The sequence below is a fragment of the Martes martes genome (assembly GCF_963455335.1).
Source record: "Martes martes genome assembly, chromosome: 1".
Lineage (NCBI taxonomy): Eukaryota > Metazoa > Chordata > Mammalia > Carnivora > Mustelidae > Martes > Martes martes.
The window spans coordinates 166304844-166331197 of NC_137888.1; the positions used below are offsets into that span (position 1 = coordinate 166304844).

At 52.8% G+C, this 26354-nt stretch overlaps 1 protein-coding gene across 2 annotated transcripts in view; it reads left to right on the forward strand.

The window, feature by feature from the left end:
• The window catches only part of ATP2B2 (ATPase plasma membrane Ca2+ transporting 2), a 371578-nt gene that overhangs the window by 304860 nt on the left and 40364 nt on the right, over positions 1–26354 (forward strand). For both annotated transcript variants that reach the window (XM_080796558.1, XM_080796557.1), the window contains exons 8-14: positions 8582–8707; positions 10388–10420; positions 11596–11655; positions 16633–16674; positions 17524–17682; positions 20304–20518; positions 23785–24027. In XM_080796558.1, the coding sequence (XP_080652684.1) occupies positions 8582–8707; positions 10388–10420; positions 11596–11655; positions 16633–16674; positions 17524–17682; positions 20304–20518; positions 23785–24027 (878 nt within the window). The remainder of the gene's footprint in view (positions 1–8581; positions 8708–10387; positions 10421–11595; positions 11656–16632; positions 16675–17523; positions 17683–20303; positions 20519–23784; positions 24028–26354) is intronic.

The window sequence follows — 26354 nt, forward strand, 5'->3', positions numbered from 1 at the left end:
AGGCTAGGGGCAGCTGTGGGGTCCCCATGGTTGTGCAGAAACCCCCTTGGGGTGTCTAGCACACTGGTGCACCCTACAGGAAAGCAAAGAACACTCTGGCGCTGGGGGCACTTGGCCCAAGCATGCCTAGCCTGTGACCCTGGACAGGTCCATTCACCTCCCTGAGTCCCCATGTTGGTATCTGTGCAGTGGAGGAGTTGCTGGGGGGCCCTTCCCTCCTGCCTACCCCACAGGGCTGTTGTGGGGACCCCATGCATGGATGGATGTCACTGTCCTTTGTAAATGGTACTGCCGTGAGGGGCTGTGTGGTGTGGAGCAAGCACAGCATTTGAAGGCAGAACACCCAGGTCCCAAACCTCTGTCAGCTTCAGCTGTGACCTCTGCCCCTCAGGTCCTCAGTCTCCCCATCTGACAAATGGGCACAGGCCAGCCTTCAGAAAGACTTGGATATGCCCAGGGATCAGGGCACAAAGAAAATCCCAAAGGCCTGGAGCTCATCTCCCAGGATGGACAGGCAGACACAGGCCAGGCAGAGTAAAATGTTCAGAAGTCACAAGGTCCCCCCTGCATGGGGTCAGCAGGGAGAGCACAGCACCAAATCAAGAACATGACTGCTTCTCACTGCTGCCCGCAGAAGCCCAGCCCCAGTGTGGCCGCAGCGTTCTCAGTGCAAGGGGAGCCAGAACCCACATTTCATGTACACTCTCCCAGTGTTTAACTGTTGGCAAGAAATCCCCATTTGTTTAAAAGCCCGTGTGGATCAAGCAGCATGTAGGTGAGACCTGGAGGGCAAACTCTGCCCTGGGCATGGTTTGTTTTTTTTTTTTTTTTTTTTCAGTTTTCTATTTTAAGACCATTTCAAACTTTCAGGAGAGTTGCAAGGCGAGTGCAAAGAACACCTGAATGTCCTTCCTTCTGATTCAGCTGTTGCTACCATTTTGCCCCATTTGTTCCCGGGAGCCTCTCTGTGTCACGCAGTCATGATAGCCCTTTGCCCCCTGACGCTTCAGGTGTATCTCTTAAGAAATGTGTGACCAGGGGTGCCTGGGTGGCTCAGTGGGTTAAAGCCTCTGCCTTCGGCTCAGGTCATGATCTCAGGGTCCTGGGATCGAGCCCCACATCGGGCTCTCTACTCAGTGGGGAGCCTGCTTCCTTCTCTCTCTGCCTGACTCTCTGCCTACTTGTGATCTCTGTCTGTCAAATAAATAAATAAAATCTTAAAAAAAAAAAAAAGAAAGAAAAGAAATGTGTGACCACAGCACAGCTAGCCACTCAGGAAGCTCAGCATTGATGCAATACCATTACCAGAAGGTTCTATATGGATTCACATCCATCGACTCTCCCCACAGCATCCTCCAGGCCAGGACCCACTGTAGGACCTGTATGGCCTGCCCTTTACCCCTCTTTTCATGTAAGGCCAGTAGTTTCTGATGCCCTGAGGTCCTGAATCCCCTGAGAGTCCTATGGAAATAGTGGTCCCTCTTGTGAGAAAGAAATGCTCCAACTTGTGACTTGGCAGCCTTCCAGGACACTTGTAGTTCCCTAGAGAACCCTGGTCTGGTCTTGATTTGCAGCTGGGGAAACTGAGGCCCGGAGCAGGAGTGTAAAGCACCCCAGAAGGCAGGGCCAGTGCAAGACCCCAGCCCTCCAGCCTCCCAACCCCTAGCTCTCCCTGCAGCCTCCATGTGCAAACTCACCTCTGAGGACCCCTGGGACATTATGACCCAGCAGCAAGGCCCGTTTGGAGCATTTATACTAAATTCCATTGGGAAACCAATGACTAGGCGACCTCTGTGTGGCCAGGGAAAGGACAGGGGTCAGGGGGCCGGAGTGGGGGGTGTCCCCAAAAGCAGCAGGGCCTAGCCCCAGCAGGCCCATTGGCTCCACCCCCGGCAGGACCCCCACCCACCTCCACCACCCCTGGAGCCAGAGCGTTAACAGCAGGAAGTTGCACAGGACATCGGCAGACCCTCTCAGGCCTGCTGCCCACCCTGCCCAAGCGGAAGGCCAGGCATGGAGAGCCGGACCTGCCACCACTGCCACCGCCTCCAGGGAGCCTGGGACGACACCGTGACTGCAGGAAGGCCCAGTCTGCCGCTCGGCCCGTGCTCTCTCCATTACACTACCCTGCCTCTTCTCCATGAGAGGCAGCGGGGTGTAGTGGATAGAGCACGGGTTCAAGTCCCGGCTCCACCACTCACAGCTGTGTGACCCTGAGCCATCACTCGACCTCTCTGAGCCAGAGAGGCCATGGGGAGGGGAGGGGCTTGGGGTTGTACTTGCACCAAACCTACCTCACAGGGCTGTTGTGAGGAGGACAGGCTTTTGGGCGCTGAAATGCTTTGCCAACTGTCTGGTGCTCTGCAAGCATGTGTTATTACTGTTATTAACTGTGTTGATAACAATAATGATGAAGGAACCGCTCCGGGCTGGGAACTGCATTGGCTTTCCTTGGTGCTTGGGCCTGGAGGCAGATGAGAATTCCCACAAATGGCCTTTATCCCTTCTTCACATCTCTGCCCCCAGAAAGAGGCCTCTCCCCTCTCCCGTCCAGAAAGAGGCCTGGGAATTCAAAACCAGGAGAGCCCTAGGTTCAAGCCCCAATCTGTGCCTCGTGTGCTGTACAACCTCAGTCAGCCATTTGCCCTCTCTGGGCTCCGAAGCTTCCTTATGTAAAACTAGCCCCCCCCCACCCAGCTCTGCCACGGGCGGCTCAGACTACCCCACTTGCCACTGCTTGGGGCTTTGGGTCCAAGACTGCTGGCATCTGGACCAGGTGGGGGCTGTCTCCTGCTGCTCAGAGCCAGTCTAAGGCAGAGTTGGCCTTTGAGCCAGCCTCCGAGAAGGTTCTGGCCCAACATCTGCTGCCAGATCAAAAGCCAGATGACTCCCCTGTGGGGGGAAGAGAGGAAGGTTCAGGTGGAACAGGTCAGCTGGTTGGTGGGAGCCACAGTGTTCCCTGGGCCCGAGCTCCTCTCTCTATCATGCATGGATGGCTGTTGGGTGGCTGACAAAGCTCCCCCTCTGTTCCCTGCTTCCATCTCACTCCTCAGAGTGGTCCCAGACAGCTCTGCCTCCAGCTTCTCCACAAGCCTTCCCAGCAAGATGGAAAGAGCTGGTGCCACATCCCTGGTCCACGCCTATGCCACCCTCCCATGACAGATGCAGCCATGACCTCTCTAGGCTGCTTCCCTGTCTGAAATGGGAGTGACGATGGTCACTCACAGGGTGATTATGACAGCCCCGTGGAGAAAGTAGCTCAGACAATACTTAGCACATAGGGACCACTCACTAAATGTTCCTGCTCTCCCTCCTTGACCCAGAAATACTCCCAGTTGCTCCCAACTGAACACCAAGAAGACCCCCAGCTCTGCAGCCTTCCACTCCAATCATGCCACGATGTAGCGTCTCTCCTGCTCTGCCCCTCACGGCCCTGAGCCTCAGCCCAGTGTATCTGCTGCCATCACACTGGTCCACCTCCCTGCCCTTGCCTGGGCTGTGCCCCCCATCAGTCCACTGAGCCCAGGCTCTCTGCCATCTTGTATTGTGGTTGATCTGTGTTCCGGTCTGCACCCTTTGACCTCAGCTACACTGTGAGCTCCTGGAGGGCAGGGACGTCCCTTCGGGCCCTGGCACAGAGTTGGCATTCTACCCCATCTGTCCATCAAGTGAAGAATTGTGGCCCTGGGCAGGTAATGCCACACTCAGTCTGTCCACACAGGCCTCTACTGGGCCCATCCGAACCAAGATCCAAACTCCTGAGATGCAGCATTTTCATGGAGACTGCCCTACGCCCCCAGGAGTGGCCCTATCTCTCTGGGACCCTTGGTGCCCAGACTTCATCTCTGAGAGGTGGTGGCATAAGTTAGACCTCCCCGTTCTCCAGAGGACAGTCTGAGGTCCAAAGAGGAGAGGGCTGGCCTCAGATCACACAGCAAATCAGAAGCAGACAGCAGACTGGTTCCCGGGTCCCACACGCCCCTCGGCCCAGAGTGCTGTCTATCTACCTGCCCCCCTGTGCTTGCGTATTCTGAGGGGCTCCATGAGACTAGAGGAAGTGGAGGCTACAGGATGGTGCGAGGGGACCATGGACATGGAGGTCCTGGTGCAAAGCCCTGCCAGCTGCCCCCTCCATCCGAAGTGTTCTCACCTCTGCCGCTACCCAGAGACCCTGCAAGGTTCCTTTGGGAGATCTAGTCAACCGACCTTGAATTGGTTCCACCATTAGAGCTACAGCCCTTGGGGTCAAATATTGCCCTTTGAGGAGTATTCTGGAGCTAGGGTGCAATTGCCACAGGGGGTGACCTGCTCCATTCAGTTCTTCCTTTGTTAGGAGGTGCAGCAGGCTCTGAGGTCCTGGTAGGGGGAAGGCATGGCCCAGTGAGGGGTAAGGAAGAGTGTGAGGCTGGGATCTGTCTGACCCTTTGCAAAACCATAAGGATGGCTTCTGAAGGGTGTGGAGATTCTCCATCCTAAATGTAATATATAGCCACCAGGGTAAATACCAAAAAAGGAGGCAGCAGTTTAAAAAAAAAAAAAAAAGTGCTGGAGTCCCAGCTACAAGCTGGTCTCTGCGAAGGGGAGACGCCCCCTCAAAACCACCCTCAGGAAGCTCACAGTCTGGGGGGGAACCAGGAGTGGAAGCGCCCCCAGGGGAAACTGCGGGGGATGGCAGTTTAGGGGAAAAGGATGAAGTGCAGGTCAGGGAAGGCCACCTAAGATGGGCCTTCATCTTGAGCCTGGAGGAGGAGTTTTGGGGCCAGAGGAGGGAGAAGGGCACTCGGGAGGGGTAACTGTGTGAGCCAAGGTGAGGGACTGAACACTAATCCCTAGTGACTTGCATGCTCCCAGGGCAGAGGCCACGGGGCAGGAATCGGTGGTTAAGGGTCAGGAACAGACTGGGGTCTCACCCAGTGCACACTGAGATGCTACTGAGGGTGTTTGGGCTCCGGGACAGTGGTGAGAGCCATGGCGGGGGTAGGGCATGCGGCTGGAACACAGCTCCCCGGCCCGTTTAATGCTGGGTCTGGAGGACCACCCTGAGGCTCATCTGAGGCTGAGCAGGGCATGTGCTGCACCTTCACCCTGTGTCCCCTTGTCCCCGTATCCCACGCTATGGCCACAGGCTGCCTCCTTGGCTTCCTCCTCCCTTCTCCCGGCCTCCCGTGGCAGAGCTGCCGGCTCCCTGCTGTGATGGGACTGATTAGATTAGAAGGTGATTTGGGTCTGATTATCTAAGGTGGAAATTGGCCCCCTGTGTATTTTTCCATCCTGCTTAGGGCCGGGGAGGTGGGGACTGGCCCCCCCATTACCACCCGGGCAGAGCAAACATTTTCCGAATGTGTTTGAGACATTCGGAAAGATGCAAGGGCCTGGCTTCCTGAAGTGGGGACTGGTATGAGACAAAGACAGTCCACTCAAGAGAGAGGGAGGTGTTCAAATCCTGGCTCTGTCCCCACCAGCCAGTGACCCTGGGCAAGCCCCTTCTCCCTGAACCTCAGTTTCTCCTCTGTAATCGCAGGGCCAGGGTGAGGACTGATGAGATGAGGGCCTGTGAAGGGGTTAGCTTGATGCCTGGCGCACAGGAGGTGGCCTGTGGAGATCAGGGCTGGCCATGGCCACAGCCATCTGCACTCTGAGTCAGTGCAGTGTGTTCCTCCCTTGAAAGACCTGGAGACGTCCCCCGCCATGTGACCTCCCTGGACCCCCAGCTCCTCATCTGTCTAATACTGCCAATATTTCATGGTGCCTGCCCACTGCACACTAGGTGAGCCAGCGCACAGAAATCTTGTCAGCAAGTTAAAATTACCGAGTCCTGTCAGTGTGCCTTGGTTCTCCCAGTTTGTGCCCCTTGGGCGAGTAGACAGGCTCCAGGGTCTGCCTGGGCTGCTCAGCCTGCCACCAGTGTCCGAAGTCATCCTGTGGTCCCTTCTATTCCCTGCTCAGAGACACAAGATTACCGTCCTTCTGTCCTGGGAATGAACAAGGAGTCAGCTGAAGAGCTCACCATCTGAACATCTGGGCTCCGTTTCAGCTCACCTGGCTTGGTGCCCCATCTGGGAGCCTGCATGACTTGGTTTACCCATGCACAGATAGACAGACTGACCTTTACCCACCATGAAGGAACTCACTGGAGAGTGTCCATCTGTTTGTCTGTAAAGCATTTTTGAGATCATGAGATGTTAGAGGACAAGGGGCTAGAACACACACATACACCCACGTGCACACATGTCTGCCTTCGGCTCAGGTCATGATCCCAGGGTTCTGGGATCAAACCCCGCATCAGGCTTCCTGCTCAGTGGGGAGTCTGCTTCTCCCTCTCCCACTCCCCCTGCTTGTGTTCTCTGTCTCTCTCAAATAAATAAGACCTTTATTTAAAAAAAAAAAAAAAAGTCATCAGGGCCTTTTAGCCCTCAACCCCAGTCTGCTGCTTCCTGAGCAGCCTGACGGTGGCCTGAGACACTCCCCTCTCTGCTGGGGAAGGAAACACACACTGCATTGAAGAGAGCTTTCTACCCAGGGGAGTAAAAGTTTAAATTTAAAATAAAAAATGGGTGCCTGAAGGTGCAAACTGCACTTACACAGGTTCTTGACTAAACAGTGGGGCCACTGGCAGGCCGAGGGGCCCTCCCCAGGGGTGCCCGGAGCCCGCTGCAGGGACAGCATGCAGGCCGACCCTGTGAGTGGCCTGTGGGTCTGTGACAGCTCCTAGGACACAGTGACGCGTCCCCTGCACCGGCCTGAGGACAGAGAGTTAGCTCTGCCTGCATCTCCTCTGTTGGGACCAGGCCACAGTAGCAGCCAGCCATGTCCTGGGCTGGGTCCCAGCCGCCCCCCACCCCACCCCAGCCTCACCTGTTTCCCAATTAAGGCCACGGCTTCAGCGGGTTTGCTTTTTTTTTTTCCCCCAACTCTTTTACCATGGTAAAATACATATAAAATGTCCCGTGTTGAGCATCATTAAGAGTACAGGTCTGTGACATTGTGGACCTTCACGCCATTGTGCCACCGTCACCACCATCCACCTCTGGCACTCCTCATATTGTAAAACCGAACCTCCAGAGCCACTGAACAGCAGCCCCCTGAAAGCCCCCCTCCCCGGCCCCTGACAACCACCACTCCATTCTCTGTCCCTGCGACTTTGCTCCACGGAGCTCCTGTGGCGGAATCCACAGCAGATGGCCTTCTGTATCCGGTATCTTGCACGGAGCGTAATGTCCTCGAGGCTGATTGTGTGGTAGCCTGTGTCGTAATTTCCTTCCCTTGGAAGGCCAAATAGTATTCCACTCCCTGTATATAGCACAGTTTTCAGCAGCTTTACCTTTCGTTTTATCCTCGCTCCAGCACGAACCCCCCAAGTGAACCTTGGACCAGCTGCCCTCTGCACCTGCAGGTCGGGGCGGGGGGGTCTCTATCACACAGCAGCTGACACAGAAACCCCAGGGATGAATAAAAGTGGAGTCACTCTAACCAGAGGACCCCTTTCCCCCACTGTGGCTGACCCTCCTGCCCCTCAAAAGAATTCCAGGGTCCTTTAAAGCCCAGTTTGAAAATCCTAATATTCTACAAAAGAGATTTTCTTGGAGCCTGGAAGTCTAGTGTCATCACATGCCACCCTTACTCAGAATAAAGCTTTAAAATCCACAAAATAGGGGCGCCTGTGTGGCTCACTCAGTTAAGTGTCTGCCTTCAGGTCAGGTCAGGATCTCAGGGTCCTGGGATTGAGCCCTGCATCAGGCTCCTTGCTCAGTGGAGAGCCTACTTCTTCCTCTCCCTCTGCCAACCACTCCCCCTGTTTGTGCTCTCTTTTTCTCTCTCTCTCTCTCTCTGTGCCAAATAAATTAATAAAATCTTTAAAAAATAAAAAAATTTTAAAAACCACATAAAACAGAATGCACTGGATCACAGAGGAAGTCCATTATACTGAAATAGTTCACAGAATAAACAACACATGATAGAGTAACAAGTGTGCTTCTTTGTCAGCACCCTGATAACAAAGTCCAGCAGGTAGTCCAATAACCTCTGTACTTGTAAAATCATACTTGTACAATAAATGATTGCAACAACTACAGAGTCATAGGACAGAGAACCTGTGCTCTTTGTAACACAGGTAATGGCATTGTGAGCCACTAGCACTCCAGGGGTTGGTTGCCTATGTTCATGGCTGGTGGAAATGCTGAATTTCAGTTAGACATTTATGAAAAGAAAGATACCATTGTCTTCCCTTCCAAGTTCCCAGTGCCCTGAGTTCTTTCCCAGATCTTTAGAAGGGCTTTTTTAAGAGGTCCTGTCCAGGACAGGGTAGGGAGGTGACTCTCCGGGAGAAGGTAGTAGGTAGTAGGCCTGAGAAGTAAGGTATGGCAATATTCGAGTCCCGGGCCCATTGCAGCTCTGTCCCGAAGTGAAATTCTCTTCAAAGGACCCGCCATACATACATAGTTTGAACCCGAACCATGGGTGGCACCCCAGGGCTTCGACAGGCAAAGAGCCAGGAGCTTTCCGGGACCCAGTTCCTTCCACTCCTTTGGGGAGGGGGCTTGGGCCCATGCAACGGTAACTTGGCTTTCGTCTCCTTCCCCAGGGACCCATGTGATGGAGGGCTCTGGACGGATGGTAGTGACTGCTGTGGGTGTGAATTCTCAGACAGGCATCATCTTCACCCTGCTGGGGGCTGGTGGTGAGGAGGAAGAGAAGAAAGACAAGAAAGGTAAGCATGACCCCTTTATGGACCAGGAGAGGAGAGGAGAGGAGCTCTTCAGATCACTTTTTTTGTTGTTTATTCATTCACTCAACAAAATGGTTATTGAGTGCCTTCTATGTCCACGCCCTGTGCCAACAGCTGCCTCCTGCATCCCTGAGGCCCTGCTTGGGCCATGATGGTCTGTCTGTTCCATCTCCAGGGTCTTGTCCCAGTCTCTGTCTGTCTGGTCATGTCATGGAGGACCCTCCCCCCACAGGCCAGGCTCAGGGTGCTGAGCACTTGGCTGATTCTCCGGCCTCTAGTATGACCTGGTCCCTTCATCAGCCCCGATAGGGAGTAGAAGGCCCCACCTGCGCTCACTCCTACCACTATTCTCAACTCCACGGAGCAGAGCTGCAAACCACCCCCAGCATAGACTTGGCCTAGATGGGGGAAAAGGAGATTCTAGGAAAGGTGGCCAAACTTTTGGTTCCCTTTCTCACTCCCCAACACCCTGTCCCCAAAGCTGCCACCTTGCCTGGGTCCTGGCTCCTTCTCCACCTTCGAAACAAGCTTCCTACTCCCTGGGCTCCCCCTCAGCGCAGCAGGCTGGTAGCCTGGTCTACCAGGGCCTCTCAGGGAAGAGGGAGGGATGCCCATCTGGCCAGGCCTCAATCCGAAGGCCCAGGCCTCTGGCTCTAGCACAGCTGGCTCTTTCCCCAACACCTACACTCAATCTCAGAGACAGACCCCTCTCACATCTTCAGTCTTTTGTCATGTCTCCTTCCCCAAGCTCCAAAAGGAGGTCTCTAACAGCCAGACCATCTGGGGTCCAGGAGAAGGAGATGAGAAAGTCGATGGCCCCTCCTTGGGGTACCGGGGAAGCCTTGCTACCTCTTGCTCTCTGCAGCCAGCCAGGCACAGAGCCTGGGTCATAACCAAAGGTTACTGGCTCCCAAGGGCAATACCGCATTTTCTAGAGGGGTCCCCCTAAGATTATGGCAGCCCCACCAGCAGGAGCAGTGGAGCTGAACTGTCCTCAGGGAAGTCCAGAAGCTGGAGAGAACCAGGAGACAGCTGAGGTTGAAAATACTAAGGAGACAGTCCTGGTCAAAAGGCCCGGAGGGTATCAGGACAGCATCCACACAGTGAGGTAGAGGTTGTGGCCGGCTCTGACCCCTGGGTGCAGACAGTCGGGCAGATAGGGGCAGTAGGCAGGGTATGGCAGTTTGAAGCAGGCTTTGCCCCTTTTCTTGGCCTGACTGGGGCCTGAGTGAGGGAAGCCAGACCTATGTTCCTATGTACCTATGTACCTATGTTCCTATGTTCCTATGTTCCTGAAGATTTCGGCAGGAAGACAGGCCTTTCTTGCCCTGAAGCACAGGTCAGAGTCCTTCACTGAACACGCACCTGCACCCCAGTGAGGTGGGTGTCTGTGTAGAGAGAAGAAGTGGGACGTTGGGGGCCACAGCAGAGGAAGATAGGGGGCAGCCCAGCCTCTCAAGCGCCTTGAGAAACATGGAGGGGACTGGGCCCCCTCTGCACTCCCATCCCTTCACCTCCACCTCCATCGTGGCCCCATGTCAGGATGACATGTGTGTGTGCGTGTGCGCGTGCGTGTGTGTGTGCACGCATGCGTGTGTAGACATGCAGGTGAGGCTGTATGTGCTTCTCCTTCATTAACATGTCTCAAAAATCATCACACAGGTGTGAAGAAGGGGGATGGCCTTCAGCTACCAGGTACAGTAAGACCCCCCTCAGGGTAGATGGGGCTTTTAGAAATAGCAGCAGACTTTGACCCCCAGGCCGTGGCCCTAGACCCCCAACACACCGTTGGAGGAGGCCCCCTGACCCTGGGACCCTCCACTGATGCTGGCCCCACTGGAGGAACCAGCCCCTCACTCTACCTATTTGCCCCTCAGTGCTCTTCCCTGCCCTCCGATGCACACGGTGCCACCGCCGTCTCCACGCCAACCCCACACAGCCCTCCACCCCCACGCCAGTGTGCGGTGCCCCACTCATCATCACACGACCCCACAGCCCTGCTCTCATGCGCACACCCCGCAGAGCCCAGCCTGGCTGCCCCTCACCGCACAGCACGGGCACCTCACCCACCTCACCTTACCCTCTCCTTCCCACACAATCCATCCCCCCCCCCCAAGAAAGAACAACCAGAGTGCATCTGACCATCTCACGTCATTTTTAATTGCTAAACTAAGGAAAACTGGCTAGTACCTTTCTCTGTCTCATGCGCAAAGTACAACATGCTGGATGTCACCTCTTCAACGATGGGGCATCTTGTATGGGGGTGACCAAGGCAATCTTTAGAGTGCTGGTTAGGAAGGAGGAGGTGGCTATGGGCAGTGGCCTGAGTCAAGGGCTCGAATCCTGAGTCACCGCCACCGCTGGGCAGTCCCTCTGGGACACAGAGATGGTGGTCACAGCAAGTACCTGATCAGAATGGCGGGTACCTGCACCATGCCGGTTGCTGAATGTTTTGAAATGACTCCTGGCCATGGGTCCCTCTGGCCCTGATGGGCAGCCAGATGCCTTCTCCTAGAAGCTTCTCTGATAGGGACCTGCCTGATTGGCATGGCCAGAGCGGTGCATCAGTCCAGACCTTAGTACAGAACGGTGCCATGCTACCTAACCATATTTATCATCTGCCATGTTTTATTTCAAAGACCCTCCATGTCTGAGTTTTTTTTCCCTGATTTTTATGACATCTCTATGGGAACGTTCCACCCCCACCCTCCCAAATTTGAGTTTCCTGATTTCCAACAGAGATTTTTTTTTTAAGAATGTAGTCATGTTATTTCCTACAAGTTGGTTCATGTCTATTGTTGTTGCTGTTCTGCATTGTTGCTTTTCTCCATTGTGACACACTGCATTTTCCATCCCTCCCACCCCTGCAGCGGCCGATGGTGCAGCAGGTTCAAATGCTGCCGATAGTGCAAATACCAGCCTAGTCAATGGTACGTCTCCGATGGCGAGCTCTCGGTCTCGGTTGGATGGGCGTCTCTCTCCCCCACCCCCAACTCTGGGCTTGCCTCTCCCTGTTCTGGACCGCACAGATCTTGGATGTGCATGGGCAGCTCTGGGACAATCATCCTCCCACGTGGGGCAGGCGCTTAAGAGAGAAGCCACCAATGGGGAATCAGCTCCGCGCCTGCTTACGGCACCCAAAATGGCACTGGCTCCTATGGAGCCTTAACCCCCAGTGGAGCCCACAAGAGGGACATACCCTGGGCTTCAGATTTGGCTCCCAAGAAGCAGCATCCCACCCATCGTGGCCCTCTCCTAAGCACACTCCTGGCCCCCGCTTGGGGAAGAAGGCCTGGGGTCAGGACCTGGGCTGAAGCTGGCATCTGGGTCCCTAGTGAAGTCTCCAGTCCTCGACTTGAAAATTTCCTCGAGGCAGGGGGCCCAGGCCAGGGTTCAGCTCTTTGGCCCCACCCCACAGCATGGCTGAGCCACTGATAAACATTTCTTCCTCTTCTTTTTCTCGGAGTGAACGGGCAGGGGGCTCGCTTGGGCGCGGGCCTGGTTCTGTCCCTCGGAAGTGGACTGGTGTTTCCTGCTGTTGCCTGTGCTAGAGCATTTGTCCTGAGTCTCTGCATTCTTACGGGCCCCCTCGGGGCTGAGGGGTGGGGGGGGGGCAACCACGGTACCTTGGGATCTGCATTTTAACCTCCTTACCCACAGGCAAGAAGGAATTCCATTCACTTGCCTCCAAACCTTTAGAGGATTTCTTATTTCTGTACCCTCCCATCTTCAGAGTGATGAGGTTTCTGTGTACTCAGATAGGTCCCCTGTCCCCAGATTAGGTAGCATGATAGCCACCCAAGCTGAGAGCTATAGGGCTTGATCATAAAACAGTTGCCCTGGGGAACTGAGGGAAGGGAAAAGCCTTTCTTGCGGCATTGCGATATGCAAGGCACTGGGCTGCGGGTTTCTCATCCATTATATCATTTCCTCCTCACCACTCCTGGAAGATGTGGAGGTCTTGTCCTACCTCATACTCCCATCCCCTGCCCCAGACCTCTGGCTGGGCCACCTGCATTCAAAGTGACCAATGATGGAAGCACCTTGTAGATGTCAGGGGCCAAGAAAGACACTTCTGTGAGCTGCGCCTTGCTAATTTGGGTGTGGGTCTATTTCAGGCACCGGAGGAGAAAGGAGAACAGCTTGGGGTGTGGGAGGTGTCATGCGTCAGGGAGGGGTGGCGAGGGATGACAGGGAGAACCAATATAGGCAAACCCAGGCAGGGGGAGAAGGAAACAGGAGCTGGCATCCTGCTTCCCACAGAGCAGTGAGCCCACTGGGCTCAGTGAACATACAGACTGCATCCAGGCTGGTCCATCCTAAAAAAAGTCTGCTTCACTTCCAAACTGTAGCAGAAAACTCCTGGTATCCTGAGAAAAACTGCAGGAAAGATGGGGAACTTGACTACCTACTGTATGCCAGGCATTTTGCAGACATTTCCTGCTCATGGCCTCATTTGATCCTCATGATGACCCTGTGATACAGAGTTTATTGTCCCCACTTTAAAGATAGGGAGACTGAGGCTCAGAGAGATCAAGACACTAGCCTAAGATAACAGAACAAGAAAGAAGCAGACCTGGGATTTGAACCCAGGCCTGCTGGCTCTAAAGTGCACATTCCACTTCCTGATCCAGGGTTTCCTGAAAGAGTGTGTCTTATAAACGTCACAGGAATATTAATAGGTCCTGCCCCCAAGAAAAGGATCCTGTGGTCAGAGATGTTTAAGAACCATGGGACAGAATTGGTCTCTTCCTTATTGCAGGACTTCTCAGAGCCTTGAATATGCTGGTATGTAGTGGAAAGTTACCCATGGAGGGCTTCCCAGGCTGATTTGGCTGCAGGACCTTTTCTGGCTGAATCTTGTGGGATTGGTTTGTCTCTGTAATATACTTAGGGAAATAGTGCTCTAACCCATTGCTACTCAAAACGTAACCAGAGGACCAGAAGCCTAGACATCTCCTAGGAACCTGTTGGAAATGCAGAATCTCAGGCCCAACCCCAGACCCACTGAACTAAAATCTGCATTCATATAAGCTCTCCAGTCTAGGGCCATACCACATTGAATGTGCCTGATCTCATCTAATCAGCTCTCCAGGCTCCAGGCCAGAATGTATTAAAGGTTGAGAGGTGCCTGGCTGAGCCTTGGTCAATGAGAGAATTAACCATTCCTTTTCTTCCTTCCTCTGAGCCAAATCAGGATGATTGGCTATAGAAAACACACTTAGCTGGCGGTAGTCCCTCTTGAGCCCACCCCCACCAAGCCCCCTCCCAGCTGAAAGCGGGTGTATTCCTTTATGATGGCCATTATCATTTTATTATTTCATTTACACTGATTAACATACCACTGTTCAATACATTGCTTGTAATCACGGTTAGTAAATACACCACCCTGAACTCCAGACATTAACAGGGCACTTTGTGATGCTTTTCCTAAGCATCACCTTGGCCGGCGTTGTCACATGTCTCGGAGGAAGAGATGGAAGCACAGGCAAGAGAAGTAACATTTCCCAGTTCACCTCATTAGTGCTCCGTCTCCCCAAAGCTTGTTTATCAGGTCACCTCACCATTGAGCCTCCACACACACACTTTTCACACCCATGGCCCATAACAGACCCATTTGTCAAAGCTGTGTCTGCATCTGATGTGGGGTGGGGGGTCTCCGAGTCTCCGCCCAAGTTCCCCATCCCAGCTCCCCTGAACAGCCCCCTCTCCCGAGTCATGCACAGAGCCAGGTCTGACTGTCCCCCCCATAGTTCCGGGGGCCAGGCGAGCTCCACTTTAGCTGAGAAAAGCCCCTGGCTTCTGAGAAACCAGGCCATGTGCGCAGAAGCACCCCCACAACACTGCTCCCTCCCTTGAACATATGCACTGGTGATTATCTTTCTGGCCACGTGATCACTATGGAAATAAAAGAGGAAATTGCTAGCTTGGTTAATGGGCCCACACATGGGCTATTGCATTTGATAATATGCAATGCAAATAAGGCCCCTTTGTGTCTTCTAGAACCAAGTATGGAAGAGGAGTCCTCCCATGCCCTTTAGCCCAGTTAGTAAAATTATTTTTAAAAATAAAGATAGTTATTGTAGTTCATTCCTGTTGGCTCTAAAAGGGCTTTTTCTGTTTTGTTTTTAATCCAGCAAAAAGAACTTTGCAATAGAGCAATGAGGGCCTTCTCTTTGCGCCCCCAGGATGGGTCCCTGACCGTTTGCCGTGAGAGGCAGTGGGAACAGCCCAACATTTCCCCTGGAGAGGTACCACGGGGCTGGGATCCAGGAAAGCCATTTCTCCCCTCTGAGTCATTTACGGCGTGGTCTGGTGTGGGTGAGGACAGTGTTATGGAACCAGTAAGGCAGCCACAGGGTTATCATCAGGGTACTCCAGAAATGAGAGCTGTCTCTGAACCTCTCTTGGCCTCAGTTTTCTCATCTATGAAATGGGAGTGCTCCAGAAGTTGAATGTTGCTTCCCTATTTTACAGAGGTAGACACTGAGACTGGGAGAGGTAAAGTCACACAGCTAGTTCATGTCCAAACAGGGGCACACAACCACCTTGATGACCCTCCTCTGGGCTCAGAGGAGCTGAGGTCTAGCTGCCTTCTCCTCAACTGGGGTGGAAACATAGATGGGGCCAGCTCTCCGTTAACCCCGGGGACCCGGGCAGGTCATCTGTCTCTCTGAGCCTCAGTTTCTCATCTGGAAGTGGGTGCAGGGCAGGAGTGCCCTTGTAGGGATGTGATGTGGGTTAGATGAAATCATGGAGGTTCTATATGCACCTGGCACATGGTGGGTTCTCACAGAACGGGAGCTGTGAGAATCACCTTCACAGCAAATGGCCAAGGGCGGCTGACCTCTGCAGACTCCTCCCAAGGTAGCAAGGCCTGTGGGCAGAGCTCTGAGTGAGCTCAGAGGACAGGCCAAGGGGACAGGAGGAAAACTCCTCTCTGTAGTGCCAGCAGGTAAAGGCAGGTGTCTCAGCTGCCAACGAGGGGCTACCAGTATGGCCCACGCTGCAAACCCAGCCCACAAGCCTCTGGCCAAGACTGCAGCAGGCTGGGGGGACTCCCAGGCAGCCCTGATTAGGAGGTGAGCAGCCCCAGACTCAGCCCTTTCCCCAGCACTGGCATGCAGGGCCGGGGCAGGGGCACCCAGGGGAGCCCACCAGTCCTACTTCCCTGTCTGCTAGGGCCCAGGCTGGTCAGCCTCAGAATAAAGAGCAAACACCCAAGTGGAGAGAGGGGTCGGCAACTTCCCAGCGGGGGCAGTGTTTGGGGCCCCTCAAAGCCCACCACTAGGGAGCCCTTGCTCACCCTTAGCATGGGTCACTCTCAGTGGAGCTGGGCGGGGGGTTGTCCTTGCTGTGGCTTCACACTCCTCCAGATGGACAAGGAGAAAGCAAAATTCTACATAAATCACTCCTGGGGGAAAAAAAAAAAAAATCACTCCTGGAGCCAGGAACTAAGGAACACATTGACCAAAGTCCTCCCCTTCTAGAATGTGTGTGTGTATGTGTGTGTGTGTGTGTCTTTCATTTCCTTTGCCTCCTCTCAGCCCACCAAAGCACTGACCGAATTAATCACTGGGGACCTGAGGACCTCTCTGCTTCCTGCCAGCGAGCTCTGGTCCCTTTTACCCTCAAAAGCAGTCATTTACTCAGTACTCTCAGGGCTGAAATAACTCCCACTGAAGCTCTCTCTCCAAGCCCCCAGAGAATCGGGACAGAGCCTGAAGCCAGTGCAGTGGCCAGGTTTCTTCTTGTCTCAGGACACCCCAGCGTCCCCGTGTGGAGGGACGGAGTCGGCCCGGCCCTTCCTCCATCTGTGACATGAATGTTGGTGGCCCTGTTGCGTCTGTGATGATCGACGTGTGTTGTCTGTTCTCTGTTGTCTGTTAAAATTCTTTGTCGTGTAGGTAAAATGCAGGATGGCAATGTGGACGCCAGCCAGAGCAAAGGTAACCCTTTTGTATTCACCGGCTTCTGGGGTCCCTGCTGCCCCTCCCCCACTGGCTCTGAGAGCCAGGCTAGAAGCAGACAGGTCTGTGCCTGCAGGTGCCTGGCATTGGGGGGGGGGGGAGGGGGTGGCTGTGATTCACATGGTGGCAGGCCCAATGGAGATATCATCCATGAGGACAGGGGCCACCTGTGAGCCAGCTCTTCCCCAGCCTTTGAGCTAGGCTACCCATTTTGCTGAAGACTTGAAGCTGGTTCTTTGGAATCCTGAGGGGCTAAGGGGTAAGGCCCCAGACCCACCAGTCAGTCCTTCACCGAAGGAAGAGGAGGCTTGGCACCCATGGATAAGGACACTCTCTTTTATCTTTTAAGCCCCCTTTGTGTCCCTCTTCTCTGGCGACTATTAATATCCCAACAACATACTCAAGAACCCCCTGGGGAAGGCCAAGGCTATCTGTCTTGTCTAAATGTGGCAAAAGCTGAGCGGCCATTTGGGGAAGGATCTAAGGGCTTCTTCAGGCCCAGAGGGGACCCCAGCCTACTCCTGCTGGGAACCCAAGAACTGTGTCACTCCCTATTCACACTTGGATTCCAGGTCCAAGGCAGTCCCTGGCCCTGGGACCAGGGTCTCCAGCTGGAAGAAGCAGACCCCGTATCACAGGGTGTCTGTGCCAGCCATGTAGGGGTCCAGACAAGGGAGTAAGTGTCTCACCACACTCCCCTGGGCAGGCAGGGTGGGTGCCAGTATGCCCACCCTGCAGGCTGACCTGGCTGTGTGCGTGTGTGCGTGTGTGCGTGCATGTATGTGCGTGTGCGTGTGTGCGTGCATGTGCATACTCTGCCCCCTACAGCCAAACAGCAGGACGGGGCCGCCGCCATGGAGATGCAGCCCCTCAAGAGTGCTGAGGGTGGCGACGCTGATGACAAAAAAAAGGCCAACATGCACAAGAAGGAGAAATCCGTGCTGCAGGGAAAGCTCACCAAGCTGGCTGTGCAGATCGGCAAGGCAGGTAAGCGTGCGGCCACCGTGGACGGTGCACAGGGGGATGTGGGGTACACAGAGGGACCCCAGCCAGGGCCCTGCCCCGAGCTGGCTCTCAGTTGCCTCATCTGCAGAGTCAGGGCTGGATTAGCGCTCTTGACTGGCCCCCCGACCCCGGCTGCCGTGCAAAGAAAGATTGAAGAGGTTGAGGGCCATGCTAGGAGCCCAGTGAGAAGCCTCCTATCTGAGCCTCAACACAAGCCTGATCCCCACCAAGCTGGGAGCTCCAGGTGATGGCTGGTGGTGGCCCCTCCAGCCCAGGAAGCTGAGATCAGCTGCAAGGCCAGCCCTGCCCGTCTGACATGGCCTTGGCCTCTCCTCCCGCATGAGGACACGCAAACACCAAGGCCTCCCCACCTGGCTGTCTCCCGGCTCTAATTATAGGCACCACAGCGTGGAGAAGGGAGGCAAATTACAGGCTTGGCTGTCTATATTTAAACTAGGGGCCTGGTGATAGCTCCCGGCTGCTGGGAGCTTGGCTTCCCGCCCCTGCGACTGTCAGATGGGGATACAGCCCGCTCTGAAGTCCCACAGCTGGAGATGGGGGCGGGGGAGCGACGGGCCCAGGGATTTCCTCCAGCCTTGGCATACAACAGACTCTGCAGAGCCACAGTACCGGCACTGGGGGGCAGGGAAAGGAGTGATGAGAACCACCCACAGCCTTCAAAACCCTTGCTCACCCCACTCCCCCTCCTCAGCCTTGCCAAGAATGGATTTCAGGGTCGAACACTTCTATGTTCACAACCCACCTCTGCTTCCCTCTTGGGCTGAATTCCCTGAAGCAGAGTCTGAGATGGATGGGTGCAGGATTTTTAGGGGCAAGGGTGCTCTCCAGTGAGACCTGTAAAGGGTAAAAGACTCAACAGGGCCACAGAAAAAGCCAGATACTTCCTGGAGAAATCCCCGTCTCTGCCTACCTCTGCAGGGTATGTCTGGTCTCGCAGCAAGGGGTCTGGGCTGTTGGACCCTCCACCTGAGCCATTGAATACTGGCCATCAGATTGGGGTGGGGTGCCATCCCAGATACGTCCTGACCAGGAGACAGTGCTCTCTGAAGTGTGGACTTCCTCTGGCAGAGTCCGCAGCTGTGCACAGCCTCTGCAACACCTGCACAGTGCCTACAGCTCCCCGAACGGGCCAGGGGATCTTAGGGGATCCAAGCAGATAGCCACCCACATCTCCTAACTCTGTAGTGTTCTCGGCCCTGTGGCCTTGGACAGGTCCCTTCCCTCACTGACCTCAGTGTCCTCCGCTGAAAGAGGGCTCCCTGCTCTTTCCTCCATCCAAAACACTCTCTGCACGTCACCCTCTGGCTGATCCTTCTCATCATTCCCCATCTACTCAAGTATCACCTCCTCCAGGAAGTCTTCCCTGAACACCCTCGCTAAAACAGTCCCTCCCCACCAGTCCGTGTTGTTCTGTTTTCTTTTTTGAAGCTTGATTGAAGTACAATCAATATGCAAAAAATTACACACATGTAGTGTACATCTTGATGAATTTGGACATGGGCGTACACCCATGATGCCATCACCACAAGCAAGGTATGAAACATATCGCCCAACTCCCAAAATTCCTGTGTTCTTTCCTGGGTTTTTCTGTTTTCCTTTGTTTGGGGTCAGACACTGAAGAAGAAATCTAGCCTCTTACCCAGTTTTGAAGTTCACAATACCATACTGTTCACTGTTGGCCCCGTGGTGTCAAGCAGAGCTCTAGAACTTCTTTATCTTGCATAACTGAAACTCTATACCCACTGAAAAACAACCCTCTCTCTCCCCCTCCCCACAGCCCCTGGCAACCAACCTTCCACTCTCTGCTTCTATGAGTTTGACTATTTCTATTCCTCATGTAAGCCCTTCTGTGTCTGCCTTCTCTCATCTAGCATCATGTCCTCCAGGCCCATCCATGGGGTTGCAAGTGGCAGGACTTCCTTCTTTTTTAAGGCTGAGTCATACTCTGCTGTGTGTCTGTGCCATGTTTTCTTGATCCATTGGTCTGCCGATGGATACGTGGGTCGTTTTCTTACCGGCAGCCTGTGTGGCTCTCTGTCACATCGTCCTGCAGTTCTACACACCATTATCCCTACGTGGACGATCTTGTTCATGAGCTTTTTGCTTCTTGTCTGCCTCTCCCTCTGAAGTCTCAGCTTCTCAAGGGCAGGGAGTCTGTCCTCTCTAGGGCTGTGTCCCTTGTTCCTGAATTAGGAGCTACTAGGTGCCTGGGCGGGTGAGTTGATAAATGGTACTAACCGCACATGAACGTGTGTGAGAACTATGCAGGGAGTTTGAACTGATTCCCATGGTCTCAGCACACATTTCCTGAGCACCCGCAAGGTGTCGGGCACTGTGCAAGGGGCTTTACATGCATCCATCACTTTTGATCTTTGCAAAACTGTGTGAAATAAGCATGCATCCCCATTGCACAGAGGAGGAGACTGAGGCTCTGTAAGGCTCAAGGACATGCCCCAGGCCATAAAGCTATGAGATGTGGGTTAGGGTCCACCCCGCCAAGTGTTTGGTCCCCATCTCACTTCCCAGGGCCCCCACCCTCAGAAGAGCCCCTGAGCAGATCTCCCCCCTGACCCGTGTTACAGGTCTGGTGATGTCGGCCATCACAGTCATCATCCTGGTGCTCTACTTCACTGTGGACACCTTCGTGGTCAACAAGAAGCCATGGCTACCCGAGTGCACGCCTGTCTACGTGCAGTACTTTGTCAAGTTCTTCATCATCGGTGTGACTGTGTTGGTGGTCGCCGTGCCAGAGGGGCTCCCTCTGGCCGTCACCATCTCACTGGCCTACTCAGTGAAGGTGAGAAGAAGAGGACCGGCCGGCACAGCTCGGATCAGCTGCCCCCAGCCAGGGCTCTGGGGGGTGGTCTGTGGGGCAAGCGCTGGGGCTGCGAGTAGAGCTAAGAAGAAGGAAGGGGGCACCCTGGAAGCTGGGAGACGAGACATATGTGGGAACCCAGAGCTCACATGTCCTCAGAGAGGCCTATAGCAGCCCAGAGGGCCACACCCTGGCTCCAGGGACAGCCATCATTCACCCTAGCCAAGTGTTGCCTTGTAGATGCAGCCCCCTTGCATTGCCCACTCTTCACATTTTTCCCAGAGAAGCCAGAAACCTGGACTTAATATAAGCTCTCTTGATTTTTAAACATTGATCATCAACTCCACTTTAAAAAAGAAAAAAAAAAAAACACCATAAAAAGCAGACCTTACAATGCAGGCCCAAACCCAACCCCATCCCACCAATGTAAGAAGTCTGAGGTCAAAGTCCCATGGAAGCTGTGATACTTCCGCAACTCATCTCAGAGGTTGCTCCCTGAAGTTGGGAAGAGATGAGCCTAGAGCCAAAAGAAATCTGATTTAAGGAAACCCCCTCCACTCGGGGGATGGGCTGAAAAGGGAAGAGGTTTTAAAAGCAGTTTCATGAAGGGTGGTTAGTCCATGAAAGCTGACTGTGGACACTTGGGTCTGGGGGTGGGGTGGGTGTTCCTAGTGCTCCCCAGATGGCAGAGCCCTGCCGCCCCCTGCTCCCAGGCCAAGGCCGACCATGGAGTCCAAACACTGGGCTGAGCATCTCAGTGGGTGCCTCAAGCTTGGGGCCTCATTCTCTGCCGTTGGCCGCATGGTTTTCCCACCTTGGAGGACAGGGCTCTGCACTCCTGGTCCCCAGTGCCCCAATGCCAGGACGTCCCTACAAGGATGGAGCCCTGGGCATGTTTATAAACAAGGCTTTGGCTCTGAGACATTGGCAGAGCTGCCGGAGGGCACGGCGGGCGTCAGTTTCCAACCTGGAATTTGGACTGGGCTTGCCGATGTAATTTCATACAGAAAAGAGATCTCCAGGCAGATGCCAGAAAGTGGCAGCTCTGGGTAAAGGATACGGCCCTTATCGCCTCCTTGTTTTAGGGTTCTTGAAGAAACTCCATCTCACAGACCAAAGACCAAACGGGTCACAACACGATGCTGCTTGGGGGCTTGGGGCCCAGAGATGGTGATTCTCATTAAGCCATGAGAGGGGACCCCCACGGCCACCCAGCCAAGCTCAGGGTGTCTTGAAAGTCACACAGAGGTAGTTTGGGGCGACCATATACAGACCTTTTTAGGTCTCTGCACCTTCTGCCATTCGCATCTCTGGCATCTGGTACCTTCAGCTGTCTTAGGTCATGTTACTTTTATAGTTACTTGATAAACTGAGTACAGCCCCAACCCAGGAGAGGCACACTCTCCCCTCTCTGAGCCTGGCATACCCACCCGGGGAGCCACCATCGAAAGAACAGAGATGGCTCAGAGATGCAACGTGAGCCGAATGTGTGATTTTAAATTCCCTCGCAGCCATGTTCAAAGGAAAGAGTAAAAAGAAAGAGGTGACGTTAATTTTAATAATATAATTTACTTCACCTTTAGCGATATAATTAGTTCACCTTTATATCCACACGTATTATAATTGATATACAAATAGCTAGTGAGATGTCTTTCATTGCCTTTTTCCTAATAAATCTTCAAAATCCAACACGTTTTTACACGTACAGCACATTTCACGTCAGACCAGTCACACTTCCAGGGCAGAGCAGCCACCTATATATTCATCCTTAAGCCCAACAGACGAACCCTGTTCCGGCAGTACAGATGGGCAGGGGCCCGATGGAATGACCCAGGCTGTGAAGTTAAACAGAGCCGGGGGGCAGTCTCAGCATTAACCCACATTAGGTGTGTGATCCTGGTCAAATCACTTGGCTGTGGCTTTTCCATTCGCCAACATGGAGGATCACCATCCCCAAAGTTTTCACAGGCCTCCTGTACCATCAGACTAAAAAATGAACCAGGAAGAACTTACAGCTGTAAAGCGTGTTGCAAATTCCTATTGCTACTGCTCCTGCATTCAACATACATGAAGTGTCACTATTATCGCAGGTTATAATAAGATTGCAATAGCATATAATTCTACCTATACTCATTTCTTCGTAACATGAACTGCTATTAAAACTATTCTAATGGCACTCTTTTTTTTACCCTTTTTATAAAAAGTTAGGATGGGGAGCAAGAATAAAGGAAACCAGATTACTTAGAATAGACTAGAACCTTGTCTGATTCAGCCTCTAGCAGCTTCTCTTATCCCTCCTTGCCAGATAGGGTAACTGGGTCTGCAGGGTCTATCTTAAGCACGACACTTGCTTGAGAATTACTTCATTTGCATGAGTTTGCTTGAGAACCTCGAAGAAGCTAGGAGTGAAGCTGGGAAGACAGAGAGGAAGGCGAATACCAGAAAATTCATAATAATATGTATGGTGGGATTTCATTTTTGCTACAAATTTAAGAAGAAAAGATGTCAATGCATAAGATGTATCTGTTCTGGGTGATGGCATGAAGACGGATTTGTTTTCTTTTTTGTGTTTGTATATTGAAAAGAAATTTGTGACTTTTGTTATATGAGGTATAATATGTATGCGATGCAGAAAAAAATCAAATCTGTAGATTTTTTTTTAGAATCTATAGATTTTTTTTAAAAAGGCAGTAAAAATCTCCTGTCATTCTACCACCCAGAAATAATAACCCTAATATTTTGACATTTTTCCAGATACTGTCCTATGTCTATAAACACATACGTGTATCCTAAAGTTATTTATTTTTGGTGGGGCCAAAAATGACAATGAAAACCAGGCACCAGTAAAAGATTTGGAAAAAAAAAACCCTTAACCAAATAAAGGATGACTACTTCTGTTAGGGTATAAGAGAAAAATATTTGAGGTCATTTTAAAAGACCCAACATTAATTTATCACCCTTTTCCCTATCTTTTCCATAAGGAATACAGATTCTAAAAAAAAAAAAAAAAAAAAAAAAAGAAGGTCGATTAATCAGATCTTTTAAGTGGTTCAATATGGAAAGCGAATTAAAAGGCTGCACATACACAGATCCCTGATTCCACATCTTTGCACATGCGGGAAACCACGGGGCAGAAGGCAGCAGCTCCGCACCTCTTACTGCATGCTTTCCCAGAGCCTCCAACCCCACTCCCTGGCCCCCCAGCTCCCTCTCCTCACTGTCACCCTCTCACCTGCCCCTGCCCCCAGAAAATGATGAAAGACAACAATCTGGTACGCCACCTGGATGCCTGTGAGACCATGGGCAATGCCACCGCCATCTGCTCGGACAAGACGGGCACGCTGACCACCAATCGCATGACAGTTGTGCAGGCCTACGTCGGCGATGTCCACTACAAGGAGATCCCTGACCCCAGCTCCATCAACGCCAAGACCTTGGAGCTGCTCGTCAATGCCATTGCCATCAACAGCGCCTACACCACCAAGATTCTGGTGAGTGGTGCAGCCTCCACTGAAGGAACCAAGGTCCGCGGGGTGACACAGAGACACCAGGCAGATTGAACGATGTGATTCCTATTTTTGAATCTTGCTGATGTATTTGGGGTGGTCATATAGCAAGCAACTTATTTCTTTTTGATTTAGCAATGATGTTTATATGACCCCCCAAAAATGTTAATTGCATTTTTTAGATCCTGTCATTGTCCTCCTTGCAGAAACAAAACACTTACTATTAGTTGGCTTTTGCTACATAACTACAGTAGTCCCCCTTTCAGTTGCGGGCGGTCAGCCCTAGCCCATAGCGGCTGACCCTCCTTCTGACATATCGTCCAAAGGTCAAGAGTAGCCTCGTGATTTACGGCACAGGCTGTACCCTTCCTCCACTTCAGCTCAGCACATAGGCACTTTAGCATCTCACAGCAGCACGAGAAGGGTGAGTACAATACAGTAAGATATCTAGAGAGCGACCACATTCACATAACTTTTACTACAGTATATTGTAATAATTGTTCTATTTTATTATCAGTTTTTAATCAGTTGTTAATCTCTTACTGTGCCTAATTTATAAATTAAACTTTATCACGAAGATACATGTCCAGGACAAAACATAGTATGCATAGGGTTCGGTACGATCCACAGATTTGGGCATCCCCTGGGGGCCTTGGAACATAGCCCCCAAAAATAAGCAGGGACTACTGGACTCCAAAACTTTGTGGCTCCAAAACCAAACGGTATTTAGTGCACAATTCTGTGGGTGGGCTCTTCCACTGTCCATGGGACTCCCTCTCACATCTGCATTTGCAGTGGCTCAGGTGGACAGCTCTGCTGATCTCAGCAGCACGGTAGGCTGGGCTGGGATGGCCTCAGCTGGGATGGTTCATCTTGGCTCCGTGTGGTCCCAGCTCTTCCAGCAGGCTGGTCTGGTCTGGTTCACAGTGTCATCTTGGTGCATCCTGTTGGCCAAGGCAAGCCAAGAGGCCAGTGCAGATTCAGGGAATGGGGAAATAGACTCCATATCTTAATGGGAGGAACTACAAGATCACACTGCAAAGGGCATGGATTTAGAGAGGGAACTAATTTGGCCATTTTCAGAAAGGATCTACCACCAATGACGTTGTTGTTAGTAATAGTAGCAGTATCACAAGTTCCAATAAGAATTCTCATATTCCTCTCTCAGCTAAGCTGTGTAGACTCATCATGCTGTGATCCCTATTTGGTTTAGAAGCACAGATGGCCTTTTTGTAATTAACCAATATTTGAATGAAGAGAAACACGGAATTGTCCATCCAGAGGTCAGTCGGCAGCCAGATGTAGGACATGTGTAGTGGGAGCATCTAGGTGAGCGGCTGGTCTTTTTTCCTTGCCTCCCAAATGTGCCCTAGCCCCGACCTCTCCCTTCTGTCCCAGAGCCAGCTTGAAGCATCATGGTCAGGCTGGGTTGTGGGAGCCGCCAGGAGTTTATCCAAATGGGGAGGAGAGTGTGACTCAGCAGCGAGGGGCTGAGGGCTGGTGGGAGAAAGGGGAGGAGGCAGCTTCTGCCTCCAGACACTGGGGCTGCAAGGTCTGCACTGTCCAGGGCCGAACAGCCACCCACATCACCCCAGAACTGCAGGCCGAGGGAGGCCCCCAGAGGAGAGGAGAAAGTAGGTTGGGAGGACGCATACAGAGGGGTGACCAAGAGCCCCTGGGGTAATGCCAGAAATGATGACGTTTTGTCTTCTTCCCACCCCACCCCCACCCCAATTTGGGAATCAAGGGAACTCAGCAGTGTTTTATTCTGTTCCCCAGGCCTTCCTAAAATAACCGAGATGCTGTTAATGATCTTGTCCTGCAGATGTGGCAGAGAAGGGAGCAGGGCAATTCCCAGAGCAGGCTTCGGAGGATGGGGTGGCCGCAGGGGCACAGCCCTGCGAGGTGGGCTTGGATTGAGATGTAGGTTATATAATCACAGTAAAAAAAAAAAAAAAGAAAAGAAAAAAAGCTGTTCTGGGGTCTGCCAGGAGAGCTGAGGAGACATCTCAATTAGGTGTGTTGCACGGCACTGGTGGCAAAGCTAGAATCTCATTTCCAGATGTTGGTCAGGTCCATGTGGCTTAAAGGACAGGGGTCAGTCCGTCTACCTGGGGAGGTGTAGCTGCTGAGACTGGAGAGAGGTCAGGGACCCAGGAACTGGGATCCTTGGTTTGTAATCAGGCTAATCACTTACCTCTCAGGCACCAGTGTTCCCTGATGTGCTTTGAACCCTAGCATTCCAGGACTCCTGTACCTCTTCTATCCAGATCTTTACTGAAAATCCCCTAGCCACATGGCTGTCCTTGCTG